At 45.7% G+C, this 20129-nt stretch overlaps 1 protein-coding gene across 24 annotated transcripts in view; it reads left to right on the top strand.

Moving 5' to 3' along the window:
* CADPS (calcium dependent secretion activator) overlaps positions 1-20129 on the top strand; it is a 173890-nt gene that overhangs the window by 96665 nt on the left and 57096 nt on the right. For 13 of the 24 annotated variants that reach the window (XM_025154731.3, XM_025154723.3, XM_025154727.3 and 10 more), the window contains 6 exons: positions 2646-2782; positions 7996-8183; positions 9230-9394; positions 17601-17702; positions 18497-18560; positions 19186-19309. In XM_025154731.3, the coding sequence (XP_025010499.2) occupies positions 2646-2782; positions 7996-8183; positions 9230-9394; positions 17601-17702; positions 18497-18560; positions 19186-19309 (780 nt within the window). The remainder of the gene's footprint in view (positions 1-2645; positions 2783-7995; positions 8184-9229; positions 9395-17600; positions 17703-18496; positions 18561-19185; positions 19310-20129) is intronic. The other 11 variants (XM_015293304.3, XM_040646341.2, XM_015293301.3 and 8 more) reach the window with 1 other exon arrangement.

The raw sequence follows: 20129 nt of genomic DNA, 5'->3' as shown, positions 1-20129 counted from the left end.
TCTGTGTGTGTCTGACCATCCTCCAGACATCTCCTGTTCCACCACACCTGCTGCAGCCCCGCGGTGGGTGCACACCCAGCCCAGCACCAGGGGACTTGGGGTGTGGGACCTGCAGCACTGGGCTGGTGCATGGAGAACTGCTCATCTTCCTTTCCATGTCAGAGAACCATGCTTTGAATCACTGACTGAGCAGAACTCATGCTCATACTTCCTTGAAGTGCATCTTGGTCATGCAAGCTCATGCAGTGCCGTGCTCAGTTCCTCCTTCTCCAGTGGTTGTTCTGAGCTGGGGAGGTTTGGCAGAATGGGCTGTCCAGTAGGTGCCTGACGCAGTGGTGTGCACAATTGATAAGCACCAGTACAATTGCCCCTGAGCATAGACGGTCATGAGCCATTCAAGTGCTGTGCCAGTTCTCAACGGTTGCCAAGAAATTGCTCAGAGAGCACAAAGTGGTGGAAATTTTATTAGTTTGGAGTAAAAAAAATCATTTCCAACATGCTTTCTCGCACATCTGCTCAGGAAAGTTCACCAGCTAAAGGGCTAGAGGACTCTTCACATTTCCAGCTGATTTACTCGAATCTCAGAGCCTTGCTCGCAGAGCAAGAGGATTGACAGTGTATCAGGGCTCCTAATTGAAAAGTAATAAAATCTCTGAGTGAAGCTGGCAAATTAAGGCCTCCAGCCAATTTGTCAGCTTGCAGTCAACTCCGAGGAACCCGGGAGAGCAACAATCCATTAAAAATAGCCTGATAATATCTGCTAGAGCATTTTGTGGGCGCTAGGGATAGGTCAAAACCAGCATGGGGGGAACTCTTTGGGAGTGAGCTCTGTCAGATGGATCTTAGCCCAAAGGGATGGATGATGGGGCAGAAAGCTGCAGACTGGCTTTGCCATGGTGGTGATGCTCTGTCTGAGGAGGCTGTCCCTGTCCTCAGAGCCAGCCCTGGTGCTGCCACCTCAATGCTGCTTCCTCTGCTCTGAATGCACAGCGCTGCCGCAAGGCAGAGAAAGAGACTTGGGAGCAGGGACAGGCAAAGGGGAGGCAAGCAGGAGTCAGTGCACGGGTTGGTATAGAGGAATGGACCAGGAAAAAGCATAGAACTGCCTGTTAAAAAAAGGGTGGGGGAGCCAGGGGGAGGAAATTGAAATCAGCATTTATTCAGCAGGGTTTTAGTGAGGAAAATTGCCAGCTACTGCTGAATTAAGTATTGCTAGCAGCTAATTGAAATGTTACATGTTTTAATTTGTCTGATTTCCTTCCAGTGGGTGATGTTATTTATATAGTTTGTATATAGCTAACGACAGACTATACAGAAAATGCAAAGATTGCTTCCAATGATCAGCAATATCTGAGAGCACAGACATGAGCGAGGCAGTTAGGAATGCATGCCATCCTTCACAGATTAATATAAATAGTTAAATAAAACATACATAAAAGAATACTATCTCATTATCATTTAAAGCTCCTTTTAATTTTTTTTTTTCTTTTTAATTAAGGATTTTTGTTTCTTCTGGTAAAGAGCAATTTTGTTTTGAAACAAATACAGTTACCTTATAGTACTACTGCGGAAAACTGCATTTTTGTGTCCTTTCAGCCGCATTGTTTCAAGGCCACCCAGTTCCCTTAGGAGGCTATAAACAGGGGAAGGATTTAAATCCCATTCTATTTGTCGAGGATTTGGCAAGAACCCATATAGTAGGAAGCTGAGCACAGACAAAACCGAGTGAAAGGTGTCTTTTAATTCCCCGGTCACTGGTGGAACAAAGGCTGCTCCCGGCGGGGTCCCGGCTGGCCGCACCCAGGCTGGATCAGTGGCTTCATTTCAACCGGTGTACTTTTAGTTAACTACGTTGAGTTTAATTAATTAGGAGCTAGTGCCCATAAACGTCACCAAAGCAGAGAAGTGTGAGTACGGTGAGACTGTTAATTCACCCAAAAATGGCAGCTCGGAATCCGAGCAGAGGGAATTCTGTCCCTGTCAGGATGACTGGCAGCTCCAGCACACTATCAGGTTACTTTCTCAGTGCTAACAAACTACACATCAATTTAACTTATTAGCAATGTTTAAAAGAGCATCTTTTTATTTCTTCGAGGTAGCATTTAATGTTGCCATTAGCAAAAAATTGCCATGGGGAGACAAACGTTGGCATTTGAATAAAGAGCAACGTAAGTGGTTTGATACCTAGAAAACCTAGTAAACGTAGAGAAAAATGCTACAGCTATAACCTCATTAGAATGGCAGAATCTATTATAATTAACCGCAACTAACTAAATAGGAGCTAATTTACCTATCTGAGCCAAAACTGTTAATTTGTAGCCTGTTGTAAGATACAGAGTAAGTTATTGAGTTTGTGTTCTGTTTTTAAGTACAGAATAAATGCACTATAATGAGCCATTGACAGGATGTTAACTCTAAAATCTTTTGCCTAAATGCACTAAGATTGTCCATAAATGATGCAAGTTGACAATGGGAGGTGAAAAGTGTACTGTGTAGCCTGCAAAGAGAAAAGTTAATGGCAACGTAGGGAAGAGGAGATATTTAGCTTTCATGCTTCATACTGTATATTTTTCTGTTGTTTTTGTCAACTAAAATATGTTATATCTCTCTAAATGGTGTCTTTCTCTATATGTATAAATGAACAGATGCAGATAGAGCTCAAAAGCATGGCATGGATGAATTTATCTCTTCCAATCCCTGTAACTTTGACCACGCTTCACTCTTTGAGATGGTTCAGCGCCTCACTTTGGACCACAGACTTAATGATTCCTATTCTTGTCTGGCAAGTATATTCTTTGGTCTCTAGTGATATAAACACCAAGCAGCAAAATCAAAGCTAGTACGACTGGGGGCTAATCCCCCGTTGCTGGAAGATTCACTTCTGTTTGCACCAGGTTTGAATTTGGGCCAGAGGTATTTTCTTTTGAGAGGCTACCTCCAGTGAACTGACTGCTGTTCTTCTCCAGTAGCACTGTCTTTATCATTTCTGTTTGCAATGTTTAAAATGTTTCTTCCTGCAAAGACAAACTCCTGTGTGGGGATGTGCAGTAGAGAGCAGAAGCAGTGTTTTGCAGCCTCCCACACTGCCTTCCAGAGTGTTATGGATGAAAGAGCAGGGGAAGGATGACGGTCTGGTACCACCTCCCATGTCAATGAAGTCACACCAGGAATAACTGTTGCCCAGCTCTGTGTCTCGGTATGAGCAGGGATCCCAAGCAGGTAACAGGTGGGATTAGATGGAGAGCTGCAGGGATCCTGCAGTCAGCCCTTGCTCATGTAGTCGCATGCCCATTATGTTTGTTCCATTAGCAAAGATTGCAGCTCTCAGGCCACTGCTGTATAACATCATCTGTATGGCAGTGGCATGGAGATGCTCCATGACAGCTTGTAATCTTTGGCTGGGTGCAGTGCTTGGTGGCTCTTAGTGAGAGTTTATATGACAAATAACTTTTAGCAGTACAACGTGAACAATGAATTTCTAGTGATTTCATGAGTGGGAGTGAAGAGGCTCTTAGTTTTTGAGAAAACAACAGGATGAAGCCCCTCTAGAGGGTCCGGATGAGGCCTGAAATGCAGGACCTGTCCTGAAAGGTGTGAGACAGACCCTGACCTGCTGCCCTCCTTATGCTGCATGCAAGTCTCCACACTGGGGTTTCATCGCTGGCTTCTCCCACAAAAGAACCACCCTGATAGTCTCCACTTTTTGCCAGCTGTGCAGTCCATGGATTTGACACTGTTCAGTGGCTTTCCTTTAAAAGCAACAAACTGGGAACACAGCTGAGTAGCTGCCAGCAGGCCCGTCCAGATCAAATCCTCCAGGCGCCCCTCCACTGTGTTGCTCCTCTCGTCTGCTCAGCTCCCAGCACCACACACACTGGTTGATCTCAAGAAGACTGAGATCCAGTAAATGCCATTAGCAGTAGTGAGTTATCACCTTCCTAATGATAGGCAGGGCTAGGAGGAACGGTTGTGGACATCCCCTGAGGTAAGGATGGGTTGGGGGAAGGCTCCAGGTACCCAAATGGTGTGAGTAGGCTTGGTGGGAGAGCTGTCTGACCTGCAGCGGGTTTCTCACCAGCTCCATCAAGGACTTTGCTACAACAGGCAGTAGGTTTGGCATGCGGCTTCTGCTCCCCACGCATGGCTGGCTCTAGGGAGACCATCCCCATCCATGCATGTCTGACAGGTTGGCTTGCAGCTGGTTTGTCTCTGTGCAGCCTCGGGCCCAGTGAAGAAACTGCGGCCTTTTAATTAAATTCATGGCTGAAGGAATAGTCACAAGGCCATCGCTGAAAATTATTAATAATGTTTCTCTTCAAGACACCCATCAACCGTACGTCTGCTTGTTATTGAGATGTTTAGGTCTCTTGGTAGAAGCTACTGGAGTGATGGCGTCCCCTTCAGCACCAAGACTTGTGCCTCTTCAGAGCAGAGCATCACCAATTAACAACCTTCTTTCAAATCATCCATTACAGAGTGTTATGAAGAAGAGAATAATGGGCTGTGTTCACCTACACTTGGATTTCACACGCTTCTTTATTTTAATATGATTGTGAAGTTAGATCAGTCTGGCCTCAAAATTTGAGTTCAACCGCATGGAGCTTTCATTGCTCTTGGGGTGTTTGAGGGACGTTAATGATCCCATTGTGCTGGCTTGCCTATAGGAGTTGTGAGCCCGTGGTAAGCCTGCTCTGTCTGCTCTGTGTGCTGCTGAGCAATTGTTCTTCCTACAGGATGTTCATGTGCAAGTCCCAGAGAGTTTTGCCTTGTCCTACATCTTATTTTCCAAGGTCGACTTGGAGGTACCATGGAAGACTTACCCAGACACAGTGGCTTACCCTGACACAGAGAATAGCTCAGCTTTACCTCCCTTCCATGGAACCAGGTTAAACAATGTTAATGCGAGCCCACTCGCTGGCTGAGCCAGGCATCCCTATGAAAACAAACAGGCTGTCTGACTAATCTCAGCTATGGCAGAAGTGATGTTTGCTGGCAGAGAGCACTGTGCTGGGAAGGGGGAAGAGCGTTGTCGGCATTGCTTACTGAGGCTCTTGCCCATCGACCACAAGCTGAATGCACAATTGCTTTCACAGCTCTTCCTGGACTTTCTGATGGGAAAAGAGTATGTAACTCTTCCAGCCTTATATCAACCCCACATATGCATGGATCTTCATTTCTATCTTCATGGACACTTACGCTATTTCTGAGCCTGCCTTTCTACTCTTCAGAAGACTTCCCAACCTACTACCAGCATTCAGCTCATGCAGCTGGATCCCTGCTGCAGCAGTTGTCAGGATTCATGGAATTCACATCAAAACACCCAGCTTATAGCAAGATGTGGTCTTCTAGAATGTCCAGCCTAGCAGAGATAATGTGTGAAGGGTCAGATGAAAAAGCCCATAAAGCAAGCCTCCAAAATGAAATTATCTGTTTTTTTTCCCCCATGGTAAATGAGAAAATGCAAGTGCTGACAAGTGAGAATTTTCCCTCAGAAATCCTGGTTTTCACAGAAACTGCACTCTACCATTTTGAAAATTCTCCAGTGTTTCACCAAACCTGACAGGCCTAGTTCAGAATCTCCTGCTGCACTCCCTGCTGGTGCCAGGGATGCATGGCATGATCTCAGTGCCATTCGGCTTCTCAAACGCAGTCAGTTGAGCTCCCTGTGCTCTATAGCCTTCTTTCAGTGTCCACTCTGCCTTTCTCAATGCCACTGAAGACATCTGGGAGACCAAACTGAGCTACACCTAGCCGTGTTGGGTGAAATATCCAGTGTGTCACTACCAGTTATGTTTGCCAGACTGGCGGGATGACAGTTGGTTGTGCCAGGCAAATCTTCATCAACAGCCAGGCTCTGCTTGAAGATGTGGGGGATTTGTCTGAATACAGCCTTTCATCAGACCTTAGATTTTTTTTCTGAAGCTGTGAGGAGCAGCAATTGCTGCCCCTTTGTACTTCCGTTCAGGTATTTTTTTTTTATTTCATATCTCTGCCATGCAAGGGAAACCTTCTAGTCTTCCTTGGTCTGGCTCCTCCCATGGCTTCCTGTGTATGCTTTTATGAGGTTCAGGGTATGAGACTCATCACTGAACCTCTGAGCTTCTGCTCAGGCTTCCTGTGTTGCATCAAGGGAGCAATCTTGAGAGTTTTCCCCATCTCTCCTGTCTGACTAAGTGCCAACACTTCTCAGGCTCTGGTGCAGGGGAGCAGTGTGGAACACACCAGGTCCAGCCTCTTGCTTCCTTCGCCCCAAACTATGGGCTCGGTACCCGACTCCAGGGAAATTAGTGCCGTCCTTCCCATTGATGTCAGTGGTGCTAAGATTTCGCCCTGTAGGAAGGATCAAGTCCTTCCTATATATCGGGTGAATGTAGCAATTTAAACTGCATTTCTACCCTGGTGCTCAAATCCACGCATCTATCTATTTCAGAGCAGTTATGGTATTTCTATATTTTTCCTGTACCTTATTACCAAAGACTTAAGAGAAAAGAGGCAAGGTGAAGAGATGGCCCAAGGATGTAACAGGCAACATAAAGAAATCCAGAATCAAGCACAATGCCTCTAACTAAAAAGCAAACAAAAATATCAGTAAAAAGCAGTGAAAGCAAATATACCCCTCCCAAAAAATAGCCTTCCAGAGTGCTGTCCCATCTGCATTGTTCTGTATCTTCATTTTGAAATGTGCACTTCCAGTGATCCCAGAATTGTAGCTACTCCCTATATCTATCATTTTCCCCTCATTATTTTAATTCTTTTCTCAATCTGTTTTGGAGTTGGCCCAATAAGGATGAGCAAATCCTTCTCTATGTCTTTGAGCTCTTAATTGATATTTCTTCAACTCTTTTCAAAGCAGCTATTTTGGCATCTAGAAAAGATTTGGTGTCATCTGAGTGGTAGAAAATATATTTTAATCTTTCACAGCAGTGTTGTTTCTAAGATGTAGCATTTGGGGTAACAGATGGGGTGGCAAAGAAGTTGCCTATAGGGGCAGTGCTCTGCCTCAACTACTCTCCCGCCCGCTGCAGGAACTTTTCAATTAAACGATGAAAGATTTTGCAGCTTGATGCATTCCAGAGCTGCGTCTTAGCAATTGTTTAGCACCCAAATTTCCATGTAAATATTGACGGTTTTGCAGCGTTCTGAAAAGCAATCTACAAGAATATTCTTGTTCTCACTAGCGCCTTCGCTGAAGGCAGAGGCACACTTTGGCTGTCCCGGGACGTTCACCGGGCGCTGTGCAGTCCCTTCATGGGGCAGAGTCTCTTCCTCAGGAGCATGGACCTATGTCACCAAGCCCTTAGGACTGATGGACAACAATTGCTGGAGGTCTGTGGATGCTCAAAGAAAGCTGAAAGAGCTGTGCTTGCTGCGATGCCGAGGAGCGCTGGCCTGCCAGGTGGTGGGCGAACTGAGCGCGTCTCCAAGGGTACGCAATGAGAACGATGCGAAATGTCCTTTTCTGATGCTGTGGATCTGCCTTCCTCCATCTTCAGGACGTTCCTACGTGCCAAATGCAAGAGGAGTCGTTGTTCAGTGCAGTCCTCCATGTTCTCCCCAAGATCACTCTTCTCACTCCTGGCCAAACGTGCAGTCTCTTCCCCAAAATGAGATTACTGTTTCATGTTGCTTAAATAATCTAATCTTTGTCATCTCTTTAAAGGTGTGAATCTTTTCTTTCTTGTTTTTCTTTTTTTTTTTTTTTTTTTTTTTTGCTAGGCACTGACAAAAACTGGCCTCACTTTTCAGCATTTTAAATGACATTTTCTGTTAATGGTAGCGTAATATCTTTTTGTTAACAGTTGCACTGAATATATGCTGTGATAGGTGATGATATGCAAACTGTATTGTTTAAGAGTGACCTCTCTCCTTTTTTCTTAATGTAGCCTTAGGTTTGTATTTCTTTTATTAGAACAGTTGACCACTACACCTCCAAATCTGATAGCATTTGTGTTTAATAACTTATATTTAAAATCAAGTCTTTTTATTTCTAAACAGGGCTGGTTTAGTCCTGGCCAGGTCTTTGTGCTAGATGAGTATTGTGCACGTAATGGAGTGAGAGGCTGTCACAGACATCTCTGCTACCTCAGAGATTTGCTAGAGCGCGCAGAAAACGGAGCTATGATTGACCCCACCTTACTTCACTACAGCTTTGCCTTTTGTGCATCACATGTTCATGGCAACAGGTAAGGAATTATTCTTGGCTAGCAGCTCCCTGCCAGCAAGGGATGACTTTGTCAGATATAGGTTTCCTTGGATATGTTTTCACGCTGGATGTTTGGCAGCAGCGCTTCTAGTGGCATAGTCGGTTTGTTTGTTTGTTCCATTGCTTGTTTAATGTAAGCAATAAACATGCACATAGAGGATCCTGAGAAGAAGGTTGGTAACTTTCTTACCCAGACGCCTGCTAGATGCAGTTCTGGACAGGATAGAGTTGAAGTGCACGTGACAGTCATGGATTGAATATAATGTAATGGGCATAAGCAATATCCTGCACTGATTTAATGACTGCACATGGGGATCTGACAAGTTGCAGCAATGAAATTTTCAGCAGTATCAAACTTCAGTGTTCAGAAGTGCTCGAAGCCCTCAGGCACCTCTGTCTGATCAGCAGGCAGCGTGACGTCAGCCCTTGAATTGCTCAGGCATAATTGGGAATTTTATCTTGCTGCTATTGCAAAGGAATTTCAGTTTAAGCAGTAGACCTTTCCTTTCTCTCAAAGGTGGAAAATCTTTGATGGCAGGGAGTGGAGCTGTGCTTTTTCCATTTCTATTTATTTTGTTGTAATGTATTTCAGCTTCTTTTTCTGCTTTTTTTTCCCCGTTAAATTGCATTATATACTTGGAGATATTGGTATCTGTCCTGCACGTGCTGCTGAAGAAAGGAGTGTTATAAAATAATAACATGTTTTCATAAACCCTCTGGTAAATAACATCCTGAATTATGACACATATTGCCCAGGTTTCACGTTGCAAGTCTGCCGCTTGCTTTGCAGTTAGTTCCATACATCTTGTCATGGAAACCAAGTTTTTGCTTCCTTAGTTTCTTTTTCAGTTATGAGTTTCTTTCTCTCGTTTTTTCCATCTTTGCCAATTGTGCTTTGATTTCACTTATTTGCTTTCAGTTTAATTTCCTTTTCTTTTGCTTTGTGGTTTTTATTTCATGTTTTCTTCTGTTTCTTCCACTCGTGCTGCTGGCCTCCCCCCTGCACATCCCAATCACTCCCCAAAGCCACCACATGGCAGAGTTGCTTGGCGGGTCACAGCCAAGCACAGACGGCGAGGGGGGCAAAGTGTCTCAACCCTCCGCTGCTGAAGTGGAGACAAAAAAGGATTCCAAAAAGGAGTCCAAAAAAAGGAAAGATTCCAAATCCCAGCCGAATCCAGAGCCAAAAAGGTAAGCGAAACGCGCAGTGCACAGCAGTGTGTTGTAGCTGGCAGCGAGCTCCTCGGTCACCGAGCACATTGGGCAGGCTGCGGGGCTGCGGCGTGCAGGGGTTAAGGGTGGGTGTGACTCAGGTGTGTTCAAGGAACTGCACATGGACCCTTGGTTTGGAGATGGGACCTGGTCCAAATCCTGTTTTCCAGAGCTGTGTAACGAAAAGGAAGTTGGCTACTGGTCATGGCTATTTGGTGTAGCTCTTCTCAGGGTTCAGCACAACAGAGCCTCAGCATCCTCTTCTTGTGTCAGTGGCAGGATGTATCTGAAGGTGCTGTGGTGCCTTAAGCCCTATGGGATGTGCAGACTCCAATGCCGTGCCTCTGTGGGTTCCCCCAGATGTGGGTGGCTGCTGTGCTTTGCTGGGACGTAGTCAGGTGCTTCCAAACATGCAGCTCTCCTGGTAGAAGCTGTCCTGGTAGATTTGTGTAAAATATTGCAAGAAGGGAACTGTGTGCTTTTCTTCAGCTGTGGCTAGTAGCTGATGGCTGACTCCAAACCAAGTGGCTGAGGGGTATATTCCCTCTCAGTTGGGGCCATCTCCTTGTTGTCTCAGCGCTGCTGGGGCTGCAGCATTGTGCTTCTGGCCAGGACCACGGGTGCGTGTGGTGAAGAGTTTGGCACAGAAACTGAGTGGTGTGGTGTCTGCTGTCGGGAAGTCAGAGAACCACAGGGGGTCCGCAGGAGAGAATGTGACTCCCTTTCTTTCATTTCTACTAATAGAAATCTTAGTGGCTGAGTGGAAGAGTCGTGATTTCTTTTCAGAACGCTGTTTAGGCCACTTACATCATGCATTTGAGAGCTGGCTGGCAGAACGCACAGGGAAGCCGATATTTATCCACGCAGTGCTTACTGGCAATTGCGGCGTGTGTAGGGCTGGGTTCTCTTTTCTTCTGCATCCCTTCCTCCCACGTACCATACCCATCCATTGCCTAGGCTTAGCCAGGGGCCACGCTCTGCCCAGCAAGCCTATAGAAGGAAATTTCCCATGTATATTTGGTAGAGGTGGGAGCATGCCCGTGCTTGGGACTGTGTAGCACGCAGCACTGTGTTTGATGGAGCATCTTGTATGCCGGGTACCACTGCCATCCGTGTGCTCCAGTGCAGGGGGAGGATTCAAGTTAGGAGGCATCTTTCTGTTTAACAAAGGCTTCTTTCCTCTGTCAAAACCGAGAAAGTGTTGGTTTGATTTTCTTTATAAAAAGAAGTTACTTCACTTTTTAGACAGGAAAAGAAAAAAAAAAAAAAAAAGAGAAGAAGTTGGGTAGTTTGATTTTCTCCAGAATGAGGTTGGCTGTCAGTCAGAATATGCCACCCAGCACCGAAGGTCGAGCGGGGAGATAATTTCATGTGGCTATCAATCTCCTGTATTAGCAGCAGACAGTGATGGAGCTGAGGTGGGCTGTCTGTTTGCATCGCGTTTGTGTAAGGTCAGGCAGCGAGACAACAGTCGCTCGCAGTCAGCGGGGAGGTGCGGGGCGCTCGGATGCCGGGGACAGCCCGGAGCTCGGGGCTGACAGGATGACAGGCGTCAGTGCGGGCGCGCTGCCTCGCCTGTCCGGCACCGCCGTGCCCGGGCGGAGCGGGTGGCATTGCACCTCCAGCTTCGGGCTGACCCCGCCGCCACGGCAGGTGACGCGGTCACAATGCGATTTTGGGGCTGGTTTGGAGCCCTGGTGCTTCAGATAGGGTTTCTTTTTTTTTTTTTTTTTTTTTTTTTTTTTTTTTTTTTTTGCCTCCCTTTGGGCTCCTCTAGCTTATTCAGAGCCCTGAAAGCCCGACATAATCTCTCCAAAAGAAGGCTGTAAATCACTATTTGCATGACAGTCCCCTTGGTTTTTCTGTCATTTTCTTCCTTTTTGGAATAAAAAAAACGTAAATTGCTTGTCCTGAGTTTCACCTCCTGCAGATACCTGTGTGTGCTGTGCACAGGCTGTCGGAAGGGCAGAGGCCAGCAGCAGGCAAGCCCACACTGCCGAATACTCGAGCATTTTCTGGTCCCTCCTTAGTTGCTACACACCCGAACTGAAGGCGTTTCACTGCTGTGACCACCAGCGATTTCACAGCACGGTTTTACCCACCAGGTATCGCTGATGCCTCTGTGAAATTCTGCTGTTATGTGAGGTTTTATGATTTCTGATGTCTGTACCTGCATGAAATGCAAGAAACACGTAGCATCACTCGGACACCAGCAGCACAGGCTGTGTGATTACTAATGTCTGTGTGCTCCTGGGACCAGTAAGGCCATCGCTTTCCTTTACCAACAGCCCTCCAAGAAGTACCGTAAGCAATAGGCTGGCGTGGTTTAAAGAAAGCAGAGTTCCATGCCTTTCTTTTTAGATCTTCAAATTGGCACCAAAAAGGACTCTTTCTGTCCTTGCTAATATGAGTCTTTTACAAATAAAATATTGACTGTGTGTGTGCTGAGTGTTAGCAGACGTTGAGCTTATCCGAATCAGGATGCTGGCCTGAATCTCCTGCAGTCTGATAGCATCCTTCTTGGTGAGTGGTTCAGTGGCTTTTACCCAAAGTCCAGGCACCCCCAGGTCTCCCTGCTAAGTATGCTGGTATGTCAGTGACCTATGCTTTCCTCTGTGCGCCGTGCTTTACAACATAAAACCAGAAATAATATTACTGTCACAGACCTTGGGGGATCGAAAAGTCTGCGTAACGCTTTCATATGTTTTTTGTGTTACTGTGTAATTACGTATCTGCCTATCCCATATAAAGGCAAGATTTCCATACCGCGACTTTAAAAAAAAAACACCACCGAACCAACAAAACAGTGCATTTTGGTCCTGGAGGAGAAGTGCTAAATACATCAACACGTTGCTGCGCTCAGATGAGCAGCCCTGCCTGCAGACCTCGCGGGGCGTAACACTGTAACCCCTCGTTAGGTGCCGGCTCCGTGTCGCGCCAGCCCCGCAATGACACGGCGCGCGCGGCGGCCGTCTGTCGGATGCAATCCGGCATCGCCCGCGACCGGCAGACACACGGCTGGGGCTGACGTGATGCGTTGCAATAGGTGTGGGATGGCAGTGCTCAGAAGCCATTCGGTTCAGCCGCGCGGCGTCGGGGGTGTGGATGGCACATGGGAAGCGATGAGCCGTGACTTGGCACTGGCATGGAGGGGAGCGGGAGCACGAGGAAGGCGGGCTGGGAGGACGGAGCGGCTCGCACCTGCGGCGGCATGGAGGGAAGGAGAGCGGGTGGTGGAATGAGCCAAACAAAGGGCTTTCAGCTGGTGTGAATTCCCAGAAGAAAGGGACGTTGGGCCAAACTGGTGTTGGCTGAATAAGCTTTTTCAAGGGGCGTAACCAGGTGGGCTCTTTCAGGTCGGCTTTGCTAGGGGTGATGTAGGAGGGCAGGACACCAGCTGTGGTCCCACATCCCGACGTGGCCCAGCACTGCTTCCCCCTGTGAGCTCCTGCCAGGCAGCCTCCCAAAGCCATCCTGACACGCGCTGTCCAAGGCGCTAATCATCCGTGTTTACTGCATGGCTCATATGTGCTGCACCTGGCAAGCAGCAAGGGAGCTGAAGGCAGCACGTGTTTCGTATTTGAGTTGTTACTTAAAAAATCAAATTATTTGCATCAGTTTTTGACATTGTTTTTTTTTTCGCTGGCTGTGAATGCCAGGGCTCACAGTGCGTGCAAAGATCTGTTTGCTACGTGTAAGCAATATTTTCCCCAGTAGAAAAAGTGTAGACAAGTTAAACATAAAAGGTGTAAAAGATGATCTGTCTTTTCGTTCGTGAGCCACCATGGTATTTCGTAAAGGCTTATGTCAAAGAGATTAACCCACTGGAGCTATAATGTATATTTATAATTGCATACAAATGCATGTTATTGCTTCATATATTAGTCTTTGTTAAAAATCATTTTGATATATTTGTTTTAGCAGCATAACTAGCCCTGGGGGCAGTGGGTATAATTAGAAAAGGGCATGGGGGGAGGCGGGGCTAGTAGAATGAAGCAGTGGCCTTAGGATCACAGGTCCTAATTATAATTTATAATTAACCCTGGAATTTGCACAAACCGTCCAAGCTAAACAAGGACTATCGTTTCTCTGTTTAAATTGCAGCCCCTTTTTTTAATTTCACCACCTGCTTTGTTGATGTTGTTATTTTCGTGGTTTATAACTTAAAAACAATGAGGAATAGGGAAGGCAGCATTTAAAACTTTCCGTGTGAAATATTTACATTGGGAATTGACTAGTTTTGAGCCAAGATAGTGAATCTGCAGCAGAAGGAGTGATTCGAAACTTGTTTACTTATAATTAAAAATTTCCTTATTTATTTTTCTTGCCTTTTTTGCCCTTCTGCTTCCCTTTCTGCCCACAGCTTATGCCACACACCTTGAGTGTCCGTGAGCTATAGAGAATCAGAGGAACTGGTGTCCCCACTTAGATGGCGGTGTTTGTTCAGTTTGCAGACCTGGCCCCATAGGTTCAGACCCATTCTGTCATCTGTGGCTCTGCACAAACCGTGTACATACAGAGCTATTCTTCACCACTTTGCTTTTTTTCTCATTGCCCATCCCTGCTTAGCTCAATGTTACAAGGATGTTGTTTAAGATTGTGCGAGCGCATTCGTTTCCTCTGGCTGCGTTTTAGCCAGCCTTGCTGCAGAAATGCTGCTTGCTGGAGGAGTCGGTGCTTCTGCCCATCAGATAAAATCTCAAATGTAGAAGTTGAGCTGGAGACGATTGTTAAAAGTGAAATCACCAATAAGCATCAGAAACAAGTTGGTGAGACCTGAACTTCTCTTGTGGATTTTTTTCAGCCCCATCAGCCGCGTAATGGAATTGTTTAGAGCACAGAAGTGAATCTTAAATGCTAGGCTACATACCCTTTGTGTTCTTGCAAAGGGAAAATAAATATGTTCCCTCAAAAAGATAGCATTTTCAAAGTATATTTGACTTGCATATTTAATTAGGTTTTAAAATTATCCAGCTAATAAATTAAGTGCAAGGCTTTCGGTGGTGTTTTTCCAGTTCTATGTATATCCTGCATTTGTCACTAATTAATGAGTTCCTAATGCTTCAGCTTCTGAGAAGATGAGCAACAAGATTAACATAACTAGTAAATCCGAAGATGTGCAGCTGGGTTATAGTATTTGAAATTTGACAAAAACATGGGAAGTATTATTATTTGTGACATGGCTCAAGATGGGGGATTGTGAGGAAAGCAAAGATGACAGAACTGGTGCTAACCACTGTGACAACAACTTGAAAAGCAGCCGACATGACATCTTTCCTATCATGCTGCCGAAAATGTCAACTTTGTGAAGGACAGTGAGAAAATGGTTTGCCGAAAATTTGAAAGGTAGATTCGAGAGATGCTCATCATGTCAGATGCAATATAGTCCACAGCTGGGTGAGAAAGGGAGTCCTTGCAGTGGTGATGGCTCTCTCTTGGCAGGCCCTTCCAGACATCCGTGCTGCTCCAAAAATGGCTACGGCTGACCTGTAGCTTGTCTCAAGTTTGCTGGAGCATGATCCAGGAGAGCGGCATGCCGCTTGTGCCATGTGTGGGTCCTGTGTGGGGCCTGCAGTGGGGATGGACACCCATTCCTCATGCCTCACGCTGGCTGCTGGCCGTGGGCTGTGGGGGCTGAGGGGCACCACGGGTGAAGGCAGGGCTGTTTGCGCCTGGTTTTTGTTCTCCAAAGCCCACCATGCCTCCTCGCATGGGTCTGGTGCTGTGAAAGCAGGCCGCGGATGGTGGTGGTACGTCAGGTGTTTCCACTACTCATTACATGCTTGTTTCGTGTGGGATACGATTCGTCTGGGAGGGCTGCGGCCCACCTGCTCTGTCAGACATGTGCCGATCCTGCCTCGACCAGTGCCAGCAGCGGGATGCCCAATCGCTGCATGCAGCATTGGTGGGGTTCTCACACATGACTGCGCTTTGCTTCCAGATAAATCCCTTCAGTATGTCTTTTAGAGCTAATGGTGGTTTTAAAAGCAGCCCTTCCTTGGATAAGCACTGTCCGCTGGGGAAGCAGACCTCACCTAGACCCACCCAGGTGCCCTGGCGATAAGTCTCCCTGTTGGAAGCTGTTGACCCAGCAAAGGGTAACATAACTTTCAGACCATTTCCAGTCCATCAGCAAAGCGCTGCCAGCGTAGGCGGCTTTCACTACCTCGTTTGTCAGCGCTGACACAATTAACCCAGTGACACCGCTGGTTGTTATGGGTACAGGAGTGCCAAAAGTCAAACGAGAGATGCAACCCTGCCCTTCGTGTACAGCATTTATCACCGTCTGCCCTGAGTTATTTGCCTGGGAGCAAAGCAGGCACCGCAAGGTGCACAGCGCAACAAAAGGCAGGCATATCTCTGTCAGAGTATTAACTGCTTGATGGGATTTGGGAAGAAAAATGTATTGAGCATCTTCAGACATTAATTTTTGCTCAGTGTCTAATTTTTTTTTTAATTATGTTTTTTTTTTTTTAATTTCCTGTGGCTTGCTCATTTCTTCAAAATAACTATTCCTAATTAGATACTAATGAGACCAGATCCATACTTCCAAAAATGTTTATGAAATGTGTTCCCCAGATGAGACATTTTATCCAAGTTTTAGCCTAAATCTTTTTCCCTTTTTTTTTTCTTCCTTAATGCACAACTGAATTTGGCAAACAGTCAAGTAACAATTTCTGATGAAATGCTGTTTAAATTTAAGTACATCCCCTGATATTCAAGTTTTTTTTCTCTTTCCGTGTTTTAAGTTTTATTTAACACAACGCTCTAAGAACATGCAGTCAACATCATGTAAGGCTTGCTGGTTCCTCTCCTGAAATGTTTTAAATTGTGTTCACTTGTACTGGAATATCAGAGTTTGTACTTGTGATATTGAGAACTTTCTAAATATGGGGTCAAGGGGAAGAGATGGTACAGATTTTATTGCTTTTCATTTTTATAGGTTTTTTTCTGTGTTGTGTATTTTTTTATTTTAAGTTTAGGGCCTTTGATTCTTTAAGAGGAAAATAAAGCCAACCAATTAACCCCTGACAGGAGGTTCATTAGAAGCTTTGTAATCCCTTGCCAAGTCTTTTGTATAGCCGAACCAGTCTAGTACTGAGGATTTATGCAGCTTAAGCCGAACACTGGAGGAGGCCTTTAAGTAAGAACATTTGTTCAATTTTAAGACGCCTTACATTACCTAAAGAGCGCCTGTGCCAGAGGAGTTGCCCAGGAGTACACAAATCTGCAGACTTTGCTCATCAGGGCTGGGAAGCGGTGCTGCCGATTGTCTGGCGCGCCGAGCCCTTTGGTGATGGATTAGGCTCCTCTGCCCGTGCTGCTCCGCCGCGCGATTTGCCGTCTGGGTGCAGGGAAAAGGAAGGCATGGCTGCTTACAGCCGGGTCTGTGGCAGGAGGACGGGAGTGTGGGGACGTCTGTCCCAGCCTGGGAGAGCCGTAGCAGTGCTCATTGCACTCTGTGCTCGGTGACGGATGGATGAGGAGCGCCCGAGGCAGACCCAGTGCCTGGGGTCTTACAATGCAGTCCTGTGCACGCAGCAAATGCCAGGGTGTAGCAAATTCTCCCTGAAATTCTGTGATAAAACGTGTTCGTTGCTATCACTCGGGAAAAAATACTCACCACTTTCTAGGTATGTTTTGGCAGAATATATTGAAGACGGTTGACTTCAAGAAATTATTGTAATAAGGTGATTCAGTGACGCCGAATTTTACATTCTGTTCATATAGAAGCTTGTTGTTGATACTCTTTATGCTGTGATTTATGTTAAATTAACAGCTGAATTTTTCTGCAGAAATTAAGTCCACGTTTTGCCAGCAATGAGCCCAATCCCGCTGTGAAAGCTGGCGTTGCGCTCCTTGTTGTATACCTATATGTAAGAAGGGATTCTGGTTTTTCATGTATTTTTCAGGCTTTTCTGTCACAAAAAAAATATATATATATGGGAGGGCGGGGGGCTGTCCATATACAGATCATCATTCTGAGAGGGGGTATTTTTTGCTTTCTTGCTCTCTGATACCTTCGCGGTTGTGCTGCTGTGACTGCTGCGTCTCAGCTTGCCCTGTCCTGGGCCTAATGGCTGGTGACATCTGTGTCCCAACCTGCAGCATGCGCTTTGCTGCGCAGATGATTTCCCAGGGTCGTGAGGTGGAGTCTGAGTCATTCATGGCATTTCTCCTTCAGGCCGGATGGGATAGGAACGGTAACCGTCGATGAGAAAGAGCGATTTGAAGAGATCAAGGAGCGGCTGCGTGTGCTTCTGGAGAATCAGATCACGCACTTTAGGTAAAGGCAGAGACTCCAGGCTGAATGAGGGAGGACTGATTTCCTCCACACTCCCTCCTTTAATCAGCAGAGCCAAAAGGCAGGTTTTGAATGCATTCAGGAATCTTGCATAAGCGGCACAGACCTGAGCAGGGCAGTGATGGTTGCACTGTAGCATGTTTGTATCTGGAGAGTGACTTGAAAGAAATAACCTTTAAACGGGTATCTCAACCCATTTTGCTTCTGTAGGCAGAGTATTGCTGTGATTTTTTTCTAAAATTTAACCCCCAAAATACCCTATTCTCTTATTTCTGTTCTCAGTTATTAGCCATTTGTATTTGCTCGCATACAGAAGGGCAGGGCTTTCTTCAGGGATGTCGATATTACAGAAATGATGAATCCTACCCCCCTTAAAAGGGATAAGCTGCCCCCGTAGCACACCAGCTTCATTCTGTTGCACATGTGGGTGGGCAACACGGGCTAGAACACAGGGTCTGTGCCAGAGCCCCTTGAACGTGGGTCTCCAGCTGGAGATAACTGGAGCTTTGTTTTATTTTTACAAGGAGATGATAGTTAACTCTTCCTTAGGAGACCTAAAAACTCCCCAGGTGACACCCAGATTTAAGAAACTAAAGCTAGCTGACCTTCCCCGCTGCCATCTACATCTTGACCTCTTTCTGAAAATTGCCCAGTGGAAAGAACACTAAGATCAGGACCAGAGAATTGCTTGGACATACGTGGGAAAGCACATTCGTAGCACTGGAAATGTTGATTGACACACCTGGTCTGATGTTGACATGCTGTCATTTTTCTAGGTACTGCTTTCCATTCGGCCGTCCAGAAGGTGCGCTAAAAGCCACTCTATCGCTTCTGGAAAGGGTAAGCATAAAAATGACAAAAAGTAGTTAAAATTACCTGCATTCATAAATCTTTCCATCCAGGAGAGCTTAAGGAACTGTTGTTTTGCAGAGGATGTCTAATTCTGGTAGTTAATATTGAAATACTAGGTGGGGCTGTTGATTTCTCCTGCTTCAGCTTGGAGGCCAGGTGCAGCGTGGCCCTTACCACCAGTGCAGGTGATACCTGTGCCAGCATAAGGACTAGCTGTCTCTCTGATGAGCATCCATGCTGCAGACCCTTACAAGCGATGCCTTGTTGTTAACCCATGCAGCCAAGCCCAGACATGAGCCCAAGTCATCAGAAGGGCAAACTTTGTCCAGCCGTGGGGAAGTTGGGATAAATCTGAATGCCTTGCCCTAAGGAATGGGAAGCACAGATTTTGGAGCATGCCATAGGATATGGATAGAGACAGGGAATGCTAGGGAAAGGGTAGGTCCCACATCTCATTCTGGCCAAGGTGACCCTGTCGTGGGTTCTTCCTATTGTGTGCTTACCCTGAGAGCCACGCAGCACTGGGGCAGAAACGGATGTGTTTGTTGGGCTTGGAGAAAAAAACAGTTATGTGTGCCTGATGCCACAACAAATCAGATTTTCTTGTGTCAAGGTTCTGATGAAAGACATAGTTACTCCAGTCCCTCAAGAGGAGGTAAAAACAGTCATCCGTAAATGCTTGGAGCAAGCAGCTCTAGTCAATTATACTCGACTATCAGAGTATGCCAAAATTGAAGGTAAGGCTCTCTCTTTGTGAAATTACAATTTTGTTATATTTCTAGGTGGCAACTGTGGCTGGGAGCTATTTGAAAGAAACTCATTTGCTATTTATTCACTTGTCAATAAAACTGATGTGATTATGAATCATTTTTGTGATGTTTGCTTTTGAAGCAGTTAAGAGTGAAAGCTATGTAAAACACTTCTTTTTTTCTGGAAAAAAGAGGGGAAACAGTTAAAAGGAACTGTAGCTTTTCTTTTTTTTTTTCTAATATCGTTAGTGCATTTGGCCAGTGGTGTGCTATTCAGGCTCACATCGTGGTTTTAAAGAACAAATTGAGAAATACTTGGGTTGTCATCTTTGCAGCTGAAGGTATAGTGCAGCTAATTGTTTGTGACAGTGGAGTTCAGGAAGCAAATGAAAAATAAGAAGCTGAAAAGCTGTTTAATCTGTGCTTAATCATTTGTAGCCGATTTAAAATGTCTTTTTCTGGGAGTGTTTTGTTGTCTTTGCACTGTGCATAGCAGTCATTGATCAGTTGGTCCCGTACTTGCATCAGATTTCTTTCTTGTCACTCTAAATCTGGCATAGCCGATATTATTGACCTTTTAAGTTATGGGAGAATAATAACCGGTGACCAGAGACACATGTAGCCATCAAAAAGACATTTTAAAGCTTGCTGGAGGATACGTGTCGGCTGAAGCTCTCTGATCCAGTAGTTCTTTACATGTTGATCAGTTTATGTTGCTACCTTTGTGGGCTGCTGTTCCCAACTTGAAACTCCTACCCAGCTGTATTCGAGTTTGCAATTGCTTAAACCCGTATGTTCCAGATGAATG

This window comes from Gallus gallus, chromosome 12 (genome assembly GCF_016699485.2).
Source record: "Gallus gallus isolate bGalGal1 chromosome 12, bGalGal1.mat.broiler.GRCg7b, whole genome shotgun sequence".
NCBI classification, from domain to species: domain Eukaryota; kingdom Metazoa; phylum Chordata; class Aves; order Galliformes; family Phasianidae; genus Gallus; species Gallus gallus.
The sequence above is the reverse complement of the archived record's forward strand: the minus strand, read 5'-3'. Positions and strand labels throughout refer to the sequence as shown.